The sequence below is a fragment of the Micrasema longulum genome, unplaced genomic scaffold, assembly GCF_059751315.1.
Source record: "Micrasema longulum isolate JH-2025_06_02 unplaced genomic scaffold, ASM5975131v1 h1tg000644l, whole genome shotgun sequence".
Taxonomy (NCBI): domain Eukaryota; kingdom Metazoa; phylum Arthropoda; class Insecta; order Trichoptera; family Brachycentridae; genus Micrasema; species Micrasema longulum.
Genome location: NW_028277840.1, coordinates 169,097 through 181,984, shown reverse-complemented (window position 1 = coordinate 181,984; position 12,888 = coordinate 169,097). Strand labels below are relative to the sequence as shown.

The window sequence follows — 12,888 nt, the reverse complement described above, 5'->3', positions numbered from 1 at the left end:
GCAATACCTTACCCGCTTGAAGTGTGTTAAAACCCAGACGAGCGGAGTTTTCCTGCGGTTTCTCCACAATTTCCTGAAGATTACCAATAGACTTTTCAAGAAGAACTGCATCGTCTGCGTACTCCGATTTGCACAATTTTAGGGGGGAATTCAGGCACTATTGATTTAAATAAGATAAGATCCATCAATATGATGATAAAGAACAGTGTGAGGACGCAGCCTTGCCTCACTCCTGTAGACTCCAAACCAATCCGTCAAAGCTGCTGATTCACACGACAATTGCCAAGTGGAACGCCTTCGTAGCAGCAATGATCTTTGAAGGAATTCCGTATGCATTGGGAATATTCTAGAGATAGTCAATGCGGACTATCAAATGCTTTCTCGTAGTCCATGAAGTTACACGTAAGGGCTGAGATAATTTCGTTGCTCTGTTGGAGAATATATTATAAACTATTAATGATCTGATCCAAACACGACACCCGGAATAAAACCAGTTCGGCTGGCTCTCAGAATCTGCGGTACAGGAGGTTTTATTTTGCATAAGATTGCATGGTCAGCACAGATTTATTCCCCGGTAATTATTAAAAAATCGCCTTGTGAAGGGCAATTACTGTAGCAGTAATCCAATCCAATTAAGTTACTTAGTGAAATAAAACTTCATGAATACTTTTAAAGTCTTTATAATAAATAAAATATATTGCAACATAAAATTGACTTCTATAAAACTATTGTAAATTTGGGTCCGAGAAAATGAGTCTCAAAAACTGATCACAAATCAAAAATGCAGGATTGCAAAATATAATATAATCATACACAACTGAACACTTTTAAATCATTGGATACATACATTTTATTGTACTCTAGCCTACTAAGTCTTTATGAGAGACATTTACAACATAATTATAATTACTAGCAGTATGCCTATCGTTTCTCACAGAGGCCATATTACGCACGTGTAAGACAACAAAACAAATCAATTAAGTGGTCGAGTTAGCAATTAGAGCAGAAGGTAGTTTGACATTTTCATGCGAGTTGCAAATTCCGTTCTGACTCATACGTTTATTATATGCATATACTGTCAGCATAAGCAAAAAGGCAGCTTTTTGACAAAATTGGTTAATAAACAAAAAATAACAAAAAAAGGTTCTACAAGAAATTTTGAACCATTTTATATACAGCGATGAGCAGTAAAAAATTATTTCAGCATGAAAAACGGTATGTTTTTTAAGCAATAATATAATACTAGAGATCCATAAGTAAAAACTCAGTGTAGATATGACAAGCATAGGTTTTAATGCTTTAAAAACAATTATACTGTGTTTTTATTTACAGTTTTTTTAAATTTGCATAAACTTGACAAATACTAAAAAATTTAATCTCAAAATATGACTTTTGCAAATGATATCCTTTTTGCTTGACTTTGTGGGGAACGAAGTAATAAGATAATGGACGCAGAAAACGCCGGTGACAACTGTCACCATGGACATATACTGCGGATGTCCCCGAGAGCCTTAACCCGGCTTGCCTACTTTACAAGGAATTAGTTCTTGACGTTCGCTGCCGACTGTTCGTCGGCAGTTCATGCCAGAACTACGGGTCGCAAATCTGGCTTGGGATTTGCTTAAAAGCAGAAAATTTAAAGAGCGGGTTTTGTAACTATAATATTCGCTTTCCACACCTAATGGTGCATAGGGAACTGAATCGGTACACCGACCGCTGCGTACCATGATCATTTTTGTTATTTAAATGAAAGAATCAGTCCTATGCTTGATTATGAAATATCCTAAAGTAAAAACACTTTTAAAATAAATATTTCATGTATACCGTGTCGGGAATTGAATCTGAGACCTCTTGCGGGACTATTAGACCACGAGGCGGACAGTTTACAACTTAAATATTGTAAAATAAAAATTAGTATTTATGGTAATCACAAAAAAAACTTTTCTTTATATTTCATTTCCCTTTTTTGAATGATTTACACTTTATCCCATTTTTCATTTCAGCATATCAGCATAATTCATCCGTTCTTATTGCTGACGATTGATTTGTTTTGTTACTCGAAACATGTACGTAATAGGCTTTCATTCAGTTACTACTGAAGAATATTTGGTTCATCGATTGAAAGATAAAAACTCAATGCTGAGAATTATTATATTTTTAATGAGGAAGTTTAGTGCAATTGGAAAATGTATTTTAAACATGTTTTCTTGGACATAGGCATGGCAAATTTTCCTCATAATTCACAAATAGCGACGAGACCACATTGTGTGTAGTATTAAATTGTAGCGCTACCGTGTTTTTGAGTGAGCATTACACAATGTGTCCGCCAGTGCCCCACATTTTAAATTGTACTATTTCTAAAATTAGTATATGAAGCACTGACTTTGTGATTTTCCATGTTACATAACATAATGACATATTTAGTTAGTGTAAAATCACAAAAAAAATTATCGACATTGAATTTATTAACATTAATAATCAACAGAGATGAAGAACATTTAAGAGAAGGTAATATAGAAATCTAGGCATCTACAGGGCTTATGACCTGTCAATGGCTGGTTTAAGTGGCCACTTTACACACTGTGTAACATTCACCATTCTGCCTATATTTGAACATCTATATTCCTTTAATTCTTTCACCTGTTTCACCTGATGTTTGGACAAACTCAAAATATTGTTGATAAATTACCTGGTCCATGAAGAAGTATAGAAATTGAAAAAATAATCTTTTCAGGCGTTGCCTAGTATGTAGGTGAAATAATTTAATTAGATGAATCTCACCCGCATAAATAAAGGTTTCAGCTCTTTAACTTCACGAACATCATTTATTTTAGTGAAATTGCACAAACTAAATACATAATAGAGAAATATCACAGCAATATGGATATTGTGGAATATTGTTTTCATTCATGATTTTGAAAATAAAATTATTAAAAAATATGTTTTTAAGAAAATGTGATATGATTGGACTTGACACTCATGATGTCAATATTCGTGACGTGAAGCATTATATGTGACAGTTTCTACATAGTGCAATGACACGTCAAAGTTTATTGTGAATAGTGATGTATGGGGGGCGTGGCCAAAACAATAAAGCATTTTTGCAGGAATTCAAAATTTTTAATTTGAATTCCCATAATTGTAAAAAAAAGTGATATTTCCCTATTAAATTACTGTAGAACTCCGTTTATCCGAACTCCAGTCATCGGGATTGTCAAATATTAATTACAAAATAAAGGAAGTCTTTAATTTTAATTTAATTGTGCAATCAACTTCGCTGGACCTGTTTTAGTAAGTTTTTAATGTAATTCCAATTCGGTGTATAATTCCAAAAGCAATTAAATCTGGCACACATTAATCCGGAGTTGGAGTTTTACTGTATTTGTACAATTTCTCATCACTATTTACAACTTAGTGTGCCAATAATACACTCATTTACCACGAGCAAAAAAAGTCCATAGATTTTGTAGAATTGGAAGGAAGGAAATTTGAATTTGAAAGTAAAAATCTAGAAATAAATCTTTAAAAAATTAAACAATAAACTTTCTCACTGTTACAGTCAATATGAAAAAAAAAGCATGCTTTAAAATTGTCAACATTATATTAAATGTACACAAAATGGCATCCACAAACATAATACATGAGAAATATAATGCCCCAAATTCTGGGAATATTTGGTCAGCCAATAGCTAATGTATGACATTGTTGTAAGGTGGGTATTCAAATTTGTCTAAATTATATAATATAAGGGGCTATATGGTGAAATTTTGTGAGAATTTATCTAAAATACACAAATTAATAATGAAGAATGGTTTACAATGTGGCTCTATCTACTGATATGGCAACATTTGAGAAATCAATCAGGCGAATTAAATTTGATGGGTTCGGCGATCTATGCAATATATGAATAATATTTTGAGTTCGCTAGAACCCCTTTTTACACGGTATAAAAATAAAATTTAAAAAAAACTGATCATTAATTTAACAATACGTAATTTAATCATTACAGTATTCGCTTTTAGAATTCCTTACATCACTTTTTTCTTACTAGGCGAAAAAAATATAGGCAACAGAAGGGTGATAGTGAATTATCTTATTTTTTTAAAAGCCACTATTTTCAGAGGCTTACCAGCAGGCTGGAAAGAGAGGAAATAAAAGGAAATAATGAAAAATACCCCTCAACACCCAGACAAATCGAGAAAAAAATCTTGGAGATTTTTTCTTGCAACTGGCGGGAATCGAACTCCGCGACACCAGTTTCACAGTAGGACGTCTAACCAACTGCACCTAACCTAACCAACTGTGCTACGGCGTTCTCTACGATTATTTTAAGGATTTTGTTGTCATGTTATACTTAAAAATCAAATTACGGAACTGATAAAGGGGTATGGCAAAGGTATGCTTTCAACCTAATAAAGTGAAGGTTATCACGAGTCTTTACAGGGCATTGCAGATTGAACGAACACCTTTCTAGAATGAACCATTCTGAAACTTCTAGATGTAGGTTTTGCAGTGCAGATGTGGAAACACCTATCCACATTCTATGTGAATGTGATGCTTAATATGGTAAAAAGAAGCCGCATCCTCGGGGAACACTAGTTAAACCTAAGGATGTTAAAGCGCTCACCCCGTATCCAATAGCCCGATACTTTGTGGATCTACTCTTGGAGAGGGAGCCTCCGCTCTTCCGTGTAAAAAGAGGTTCCGGTGGATGTCCAAATGCGGGTTATTACTAGAGCCCATTGTATTACTGCAGATTGTATAAACACCTTGCTAAAATGAATGTCTCTGAAAAATATTGACGCGTGTGGTCGTCAGTTAATCGAACATGCGAAATTTATGGCAACAGAGAGAGAAAACATCTTTGAGAATTGAATATGGAAGTGTGTAAAGTGGTCATTGAAACCAGCCAATGACAGGTCATAAGCCATGTAAATGCCTAGACTTCCATATTTTCTTCTCAAAAATGTTCTCAGTCTCTGTTCCGATAAATTTCAATCTTGATGATGTAAAATACAGCCATGTCTACAAACATTTGGACATGCTCAAAATATTGTCAGTCGAATGTGTGTTTAGATTATTTAAATCAAATCGAGGCATTCGATAGATCGCTGAACCCGCAAATTTCTACTAAGCCAATTAATTCGCGTTAAACGCCCGAGTTGAACAAGACAGCCCTGTTTCGTTTCGATCACAAAACGAGATTATAATCAATAAGATGGTCACTTTTTAAAAAGAAAATGTGAAATTGTACAATAGTCTCTCATATTCTCGTAAAATTATTTAATAGTTTACTTAGCGAGTTTATTTGTGTAACGAGTCCTTGTTTTTGGCGTAATAGTCTCGCAGGTACCGCCGGTACTCCGCCTGGTTGGGCCACAGTTCCGAGGCCAGCGCGTTCAGGGGGCTGTCCACGTTGGGCTCCGCCAGCAGGCTCTGGATGGACAGGAGAATGGTGCGCACGTCGTACAGCGCCGACCACTTGTCCTTCAGGATGTCGAGGCAGATGGCGCCCGCGCCCGCGTCCACGTTGGGGTGAAAACACGGCGTCAGGAACTTCACGACGGGCGCGGAGTACGGGTACGAGTTGGGGAATTCTAACGACAGCTTGTACCGCTGGCCCGCGTAGGCCGTCTCCGCCGCGCCGCTGATGGTCCCCACCCACTTGAACAGGTTGTCGCTCTCCGGGAAGGCGGAGATTCCCTTGTCCGCCGCCCGCATCAACTCCATCAACTCCTTCTGCAACCTGAAACCGCAACAGATGTTTTACGCTCAGTTCGACTGCCCTCCGCCTCTGCACGATCGATAACCGCGACAAATCTTACACAAAAACAACGTGCACTCATTACCAAACCGCTCACCTTTTACTCACTGCGTGGTTGTCTTTCAATTTAACGGTATCTTCATTTTGTTTAGAAGGATTAGTTGCCATCGAATAATGAGGATCTATATTTTGAGCCATTTTTAAATCTCACCAGCGATCAGCAGTAGCACCGTGCGACCGCAGATTTCTGTTAAATTCGCAACTTCCTGTCAATTTAAAAAATCTCCAATCAAGAACTGCAAATTTGACAGAAACGCAAGATGGCGGGCTGACGCGGGCAATCGCAAACACAAACAACGCCGCGGCCGTTAAACTCTAGCGGACATGCTCTGAACTAAAAAAGTGCATGTCGCATGTCGGTAACTACCGTTGACCGGTAAAACAGTTCACTATCTGATGCACTCTAAACAGGTTGTCCAACGATCCGACGCTAAAATGAATTGATGTCAAATCGCGGTTATCTGGCTGTCAATTGTTGACATTTCTTAACACGTGCTTTTGTTATGGAATCGGAAAATAAAGATTCGCAACCGAAGCGAAAATGGAAGAAAAAGAAAACTTTGCTTTCAAATGCCAGAAAATATGCGAAAAAAGAGTGCTGGGGAAGGGGATCGAAAATCACAGAGGATATGTATCATTATTTTGTAGGAATATTAGAAGTAATGAAAAATGGATTTACTTCAGATGAGGAAAAGGGTTAGTGTCTATATACTAACTAAATAATCTATGAAACGCATCACAAATGCATCATATAGATGTTAACTTCTTGTTTTTATTTCAGAAAGCTTCGTAAACAATGTTTTGGAGAGAACGAACGACGAAGAAGTTACATTTTCGTGCAATCAGCTCGGCTGCAGAATAATAGAACAACTTCTTCCGTTTTCTTCGCCGGAAGCTCTAGAGCGCTACATCGCAGCCTTCTCGGACCAGATACGGATTCTGAGCACGGACAACTTTTCCAGTTTTGTTCTGGAACAACTTCTCTCTGTGTGCTGCGAGCGCGCGACGCAGCACCTGCAGACGGGACCCGTCGCTATAGACGGAGAAACCGAGCCTGAAGAGCCGCCTGCAAAAAAAATCAAATCAGAAATAAAAGATCAACCGACGAATATTACATATCCAGACGACCATGTTGAAAAATGTCACGCGTTCACGATAAAAGTTGCTAAATATTTATTGAATAATTTAGAGGATTTCGTGTGGGATCCGTCTGCGAACAGAATGTTGAGAACTTCTATCAAATGTCTGGGCGGCGTGGTATCGGCACCTTGCGAAAAGCCGAAACAGAGTCTCTTCGGGAACAAAGATCCCGAAGCAAATAATAAAAATGTTAACAAGCATTCGATGCCGTTAGTTTATAGACAGGTCCCTGATGAATTCAAAGAGATTATGAAGGAACACGCAAACCGGCTGTCAAAATGGCCGCAGTTCAAAGACATGCCTTATGAAACATTAACATCGGGACTCTTACAAATCATCGTATTTGCTTTGAAAAATTCCAGTAAAAAGCTTTTCCGTACTGTTGTCAAACAACTTCTCGATGAAAGTTTTGCTCCCGATTCGTGGGCTGACTCTCAAGAAGACGATAAAAAAGACATTAAAGACTTAGAAAGTGAAAATGCAGAAGAGAGTTCTTTAAAACCTTTAAATCTGCCGCCTGTTTTTGATTCCGATCCTGCAGTGAGATTATTAGAGGCCGTGTTGAATGTTGCCAGATCTAAGCTCTACACTCAGATATATGCCAAATGCTTCATTAACCGTCTGGCAATACTTGCTGGCATGCCTGGGCTGAATTTTACAGTGCAAAGATTATTTGACAACTGTACTGTAAAAGAGGAAGTAAGTACCTACACAAATCTTTAGCAATCAATTGTTTTTTTATATTTTTTACACAAACCAAATTCATCTGTTTTATTTTACTGTATTAAATACTGCATATTTATTATAATAAATAAAATATGTTATTTGTTATTTATTATAAATTATAAAATATGCCTCCCAAGGTAAAACTTTGGAACATGCAAAATTAATTACTTACTACATGTAGGTACTTAAACAAACAAACCATCATTGGCTTGTTTTTGCATTTTTATATCAATTTTCAGAACCAGAGTTTCATAATTGCATGAAAAAAACTGTTAAATCGATTTGATCAGTTATTTCCAATCACTAATGACATTACTTTGACAGCTGTCTTCAACTTCAACTTCAAAATCAGCATTTGTGAGTTACCCACAAACAATTTTTTTTTCTTCTCCATGAATGATACAAACAGAAAAGTCGTGCATTCAAATCATATCATATAATGATTTGAATGCATGACTTTTCTGTAGCTCAAAAATAAATCGAGAAGTGAAAATTGGGCTGTGTTAGCCGCACTCGAGCGGGTGAAGAGCCTCATGCGGCTCGCGAGCAACAGTTTGCCGACCACTGGCCATTGTGAAATATTGGGTCTCTATAAAAAAACAGTCTGCAACAAAAGTTTCCCAGATGTTAGTCAAATAAGATTTACGTCAAACCTTTAACTATAGTTCGATCGAAAGAGAAATATTTAAAAAAATAAGAAAGTTGTGATGTGTGTCCATAAGAGTGGATTCCATGAGAAAAAAGTGTATGCGAACATGTTAAAGTACAAAATAAGATGCAACAAAATATTCATTTTTAACACTTCATATTTAAGTGGGTAAGCTTTTGATTATGATCGATGTATATACACAATTATACCTCACATACATTTATTAGATGTAACTGTAAAAATTATAATGGACTCCGTATAAATGTAGACATTTTAACTGCACGTTGTGTTTATACAGAAAATTTCTTCATGGACTTGATCATTTGGGATAGTTGCTGAATATACATGTTGAGTGGTTTATAATACATATGTGTATGTACCGCATGTAATGTATGTGTTCGTGTAAAAGTCATGCATTCAAATCATTATATGATATGATTTGAATGCATGACTTTTCTGTAGCTCAAAAATGCTTGAAAAATGTTGTAGTTGTAATAATTATCCCACAGTATAATGACCAAGATATGCAGTGACTAAAATGATAATTTTTATGCTTTTTTCCAGTTTGAGCCGATGTTTGATGAACTCGCTGACAAGTTTGATAAAATATTAGTAAGTGGAAATACAGGAGTGCTGGTGGCGATTGTAAAAGCTTGTTTAAGACTCCAGACCAAACAAGTCAAATTCATTCAGGTAATAACATAACATTATGTATTTAAGTATGCACAAGATCAGTCCTGATATATTTTAATAATAAAACATAACATTGGCTTGCCTTTTCTCGTAAACCGGAAATCTATCACGACACTATCATTGGTTGATTCGGAAGAATGGTCATTTCACGTCTAGATTACTGTAATGGAATATACGCAAATCTCCCAAAATGTCAAACTAATAAACTTCAATCTGTTTTCAATGCAGCAGCGAGGCTTATTATGGGAATAAAAAAATATTCTCACATCTCACAACATCTTTGAGATTTAAAGCCCAGAGATAATAAAACACAAGCTTTGCTGGACAGTATTCAAATCCCTTCATGAAATGACTCCAAGATACCCATCAGACCTTTGTATTAGGAAAAATACATGTCAAAGAAAATCTACTCTTAGGTCAGCATTTGATTCAGGAAGAGGAAAACTTGTCGAAATCCGGCGCTCCCCAAACACTAGATTCGGAGATCGTGCTTTTGCCGTTGCCGGACCCTTTGTCTGGAACCAATTGCCTTCAAACTTACGAATCATCGACAGTCCCAGTCAGTTCAGATCCTAACTAAAATCTCACTTCCTTAGATTATCATACCCTCAATTTTAAATCGGAAAATATATGTCACTTTAGTTTAGTTAGAATGTAAGTTTAAGTATACAATTGTAAATTTAAAAAAAGATTTTTCACAAAAATGGCGCTATGTAAATCAGCCAAATATTATTATTACTATTAGTGATGTCGTTCAAAGTAGTTAGTTTTTATTATAAAATCATTTTTATTATTTTTTCATACATTTTAAGGAAACTTCGCCGTACAATTTAATGCTCTAATTTTTACCACGCATAAGAAAGCATTTTTTGTATCCAATTTTAAAAAATGCAAATGACAAAATCTTCAATTTGACTCAATTAAACAAGCTACAAGTGGCACTTTTAAGGGGGGTAAAGATATTATCTATGTAACAAAAATTATCTAGACACGCTGCAATTGGAGTCTCAATGCAGTGCTGTACGCACCACTCGGTTTGGAAAAGGAAATGATGTAAATATGTATTTTTTTCTAGTCTATGGAACAAGCTTTAGGCTGTTCGGATCAAGAAAACCATAAATACTTCGCCGTACTTTGTGCCCGCCTGCTCCCGCTCCATAGAGTAGACATAGCCAAGAACACCGAGCCGTACTTTGTGAACGTCCACGGGTCCGTGGTGCTCCAGACTATGCTGGGCTTCCAGAGACCCAAGAGAGTGATCGACAGCTTCCTCGCCATGTCTCCCAGCGAACTGCTCGTGCTGTTTTGCGATGCCAAGGGCAGCCACGTCGCCGATGGGTTCTTTCAAGGCCAGTTCGTGGGGGCCAAGTCCAGAGAAGTGCTGGTTAGAAAGCTACGGGTGAGGATACTTTTTATGAGACAAGAGTTTTTGATAGATTGTGAATTTAAGCTTAGTGGTCAGTACTTGTTATTTTATTTTATTCAGAAAACATACCGTCATGCATAATAAGAATTAAGAACAAAGGTTTTCTAACATAAAAAGACCAATTAAGTTTTTATAGATTATGTAAAAGATTTTTTTTTTTTTTTAATAAAAAGAAATATTTGAGTTCTTATGCTTTAGCCAAATATTTAATTTTGAGGGCCATTTTCAACGAGTTGTAAATAACTCACTATTAGAAAATAGGAATCAAGTTGGGGTAGAGTGGGATTCGAACCACAGACCTTTGGTCCGTGAGTCCGAGACACTAGCCACAGGACCACAACCCGATTCACTAAAGTGATGTAAACATTAAATGTTACAAAAAGTAAATAAATAAAAAACTTAAGTGAAAAATAAATAATTGATAACATTTGCATTTTCCATGGAGGTTATTATTGGTAATAAATAAAAATACCGAAAGCACACTCCGAGACATCCATGCACACATATATGAACACATACATATATAAACAGATGCATACGATGAACGGACAGTGTATACTTGTAATGCAGTATTAAATAGACTTCATGAACTCGGCAATAGTTATTCTCACGTATCTGATATATTTAGTGCAGGGTATTGTTCCTATAGAACAAACCTTTTGAACTTTTTCAAAGATGGTGAATGGTAATTATATTTATTTATTCATGCATTTCATATACAATTTTTTGTTCACTTTGCCTAGCTGTGTGAAACAGTACTTATGATTTTCTTGTTGTTTTACTGTAGAATGTTTTATTATTTAAACTTTCTACTGAATATGCTGTATAATTTTTAGGTTATTTTTTTAAATGTACATCTTGTATAATTTTTGGTGTGATTTTTTTATATTTTTTTTTTTATAAATCTTGTTTTTAATATTCATGTTTTTGAAAAAAAGAAAAAAAATATTAAGCCAAATATGTTAATATTATAAATATTTGTAAAAGGCAGATTTGCCATTTATGTTAATAAAATAAAATACGCACATCTACATGCATTTATAAAACATACACAAACATTACATGCGGTACATATACACATGTATTATAAACCACTCAACATGTACATTCAGCAACTATCCCAAATTGATTATTATATAATCAAGTCCATGATTACATTTCATTCCACAAGTTATTTGAATTTAATCACATTTACAGGGGACTTTCTACAAGTTATTTGAATTTGATAATATTGACATGAGAAACTCTACAGTTCATTCGAATTTGATCATGTTTACACGGGACTTTCCACAAATTATTCAAATTTGATGGTGTTTATATGGAACATTCTACAAGTTATTTGAATTTAATCACGTTTACACGGGACATTCCACAAATAATTTAAATTTGATGGGCTTTATATGGGACAATCTACAAGTTATTCGAATTGGATAATGTTTACAGTGGACCTTCCACAATTTATTCAAATTGGATTATGTTTACAGGGGACATTCCAAGACCTGGCCATCTCCAAGAATGGATCCAGAGCTTTGGAGAAAATATTTCAAACATCCAGCCTGGAGCAGAGAGTAAAGATAATGGAAGAACTTGCTGACAAGAGTCAAATCCTCAACTCTTCAATGTTTGGCCAAGTGATAGCCAACAAACTTAAAGTGGAACTTTACAAGAAGTCATTTAACACTTGGAAATCTTCTCTGGACAAAGAAGAGAAAGCCAAATCTGTATTTAAGGATATTCTAGAGAAAAAATAAAGTTGTATTCTTTATTTTGTATAATATGTGATTACTGAAAGATTTTAATACACACCTATAATATTAATTTAAAAATTAAAATTTTTAATTGAAAAAAATTACGAAAAATTCATCATGATTCCCTCTCCATACCTAATGGTGCATAGGGCACTGCATTGGTACACCAATCGCAGTGTTACATTAATGTAAGGTGATCATTCTTACGCCTCAGGTACCTGTTCAGGGACTATGAAGTATCCAAGTGTAAAAACACCTTTTTAAATAAATATTTCTTGTCAACCGTGTCGGGAATCGAACCCGAGACCTCTTACATGGTAGGCAAATGCGCTGACCACTACACCAGGAGGCCGATAAATTAGTCAATAATTAATAGCATCATAGCAAATATCGCAAGCAGCTTTATTCCCTCAATTGAATGCGAACACGAGAAGGTGTCAAAAATGCTCACTTTTGTCTACTTGGCATCCCATTTTGAAGGGTTGCAATAAAATAAAATAATATATGTAATGCAAAAGCAAACACAATGTCTTGTAGAGCAGAATTGTTTTGTTTTGCTTTTGGTGCTAATTTTAAATTTGGAAAAAAAGGGCCACAGCTTATGTTAAACACCTAATACCTGGCATTAAAAAAAGTACATCGGGCTTAAAAAGAGACTGATGGCTTAATCGTTGTCTTTGTC

At 35.6% G+C, this 12,888-nt stretch overlaps 2 protein-coding genes across 2 annotated transcripts; one reads left to right on the top strand and one right to left on the bottom strand.

Annotated features, from left to right (window-relative positions):
* Positions 1-3,582: 3,582 nt before the first annotated feature.
* Positions 3,583-6,122, bottom strand: vih (ubiquitin conjugating enzyme vih). The gene is made up of 2 exons (XM_088229204.1): positions 5,862-6,122; positions 3,583-5,746 (listed from the first exon to the last, which is right to left on the bottom strand). The coding sequence occupies exons 1-2, from the start codon at positions 5,960-5,962 to the stop codon at positions 5,305-5,307; spliced, it is 543 nt and encodes a 180-aa protein (XP_088085330.1). The 5' UTR covers positions 5,963-6,122; the 3' UTR covers positions 3,583-5,304.
* Positions 6,123-6,207: 85 nt separating this feature from the next.
* On the top strand, positions 6,208-12,230 carry LOC148279915 (nucleolar protein 9). The gene is made up of 5 exons (XM_088229202.1): positions 6,208-6,520; positions 6,606-7,663; positions 8,904-9,032; positions 10,108-10,431; positions 11,943-12,230. The coding sequence occupies exons 1-5, from the start codon at positions 6,328-6,330 to the stop codon at positions 12,207-12,209; spliced, it is 1,971 nt and encodes a 656-aa protein (XP_088085328.1). The 5' UTR covers positions 6,208-6,327; the 3' UTR covers positions 12,210-12,230.
* Positions 12,231-12,888: the final 658 nt, after the last annotated feature.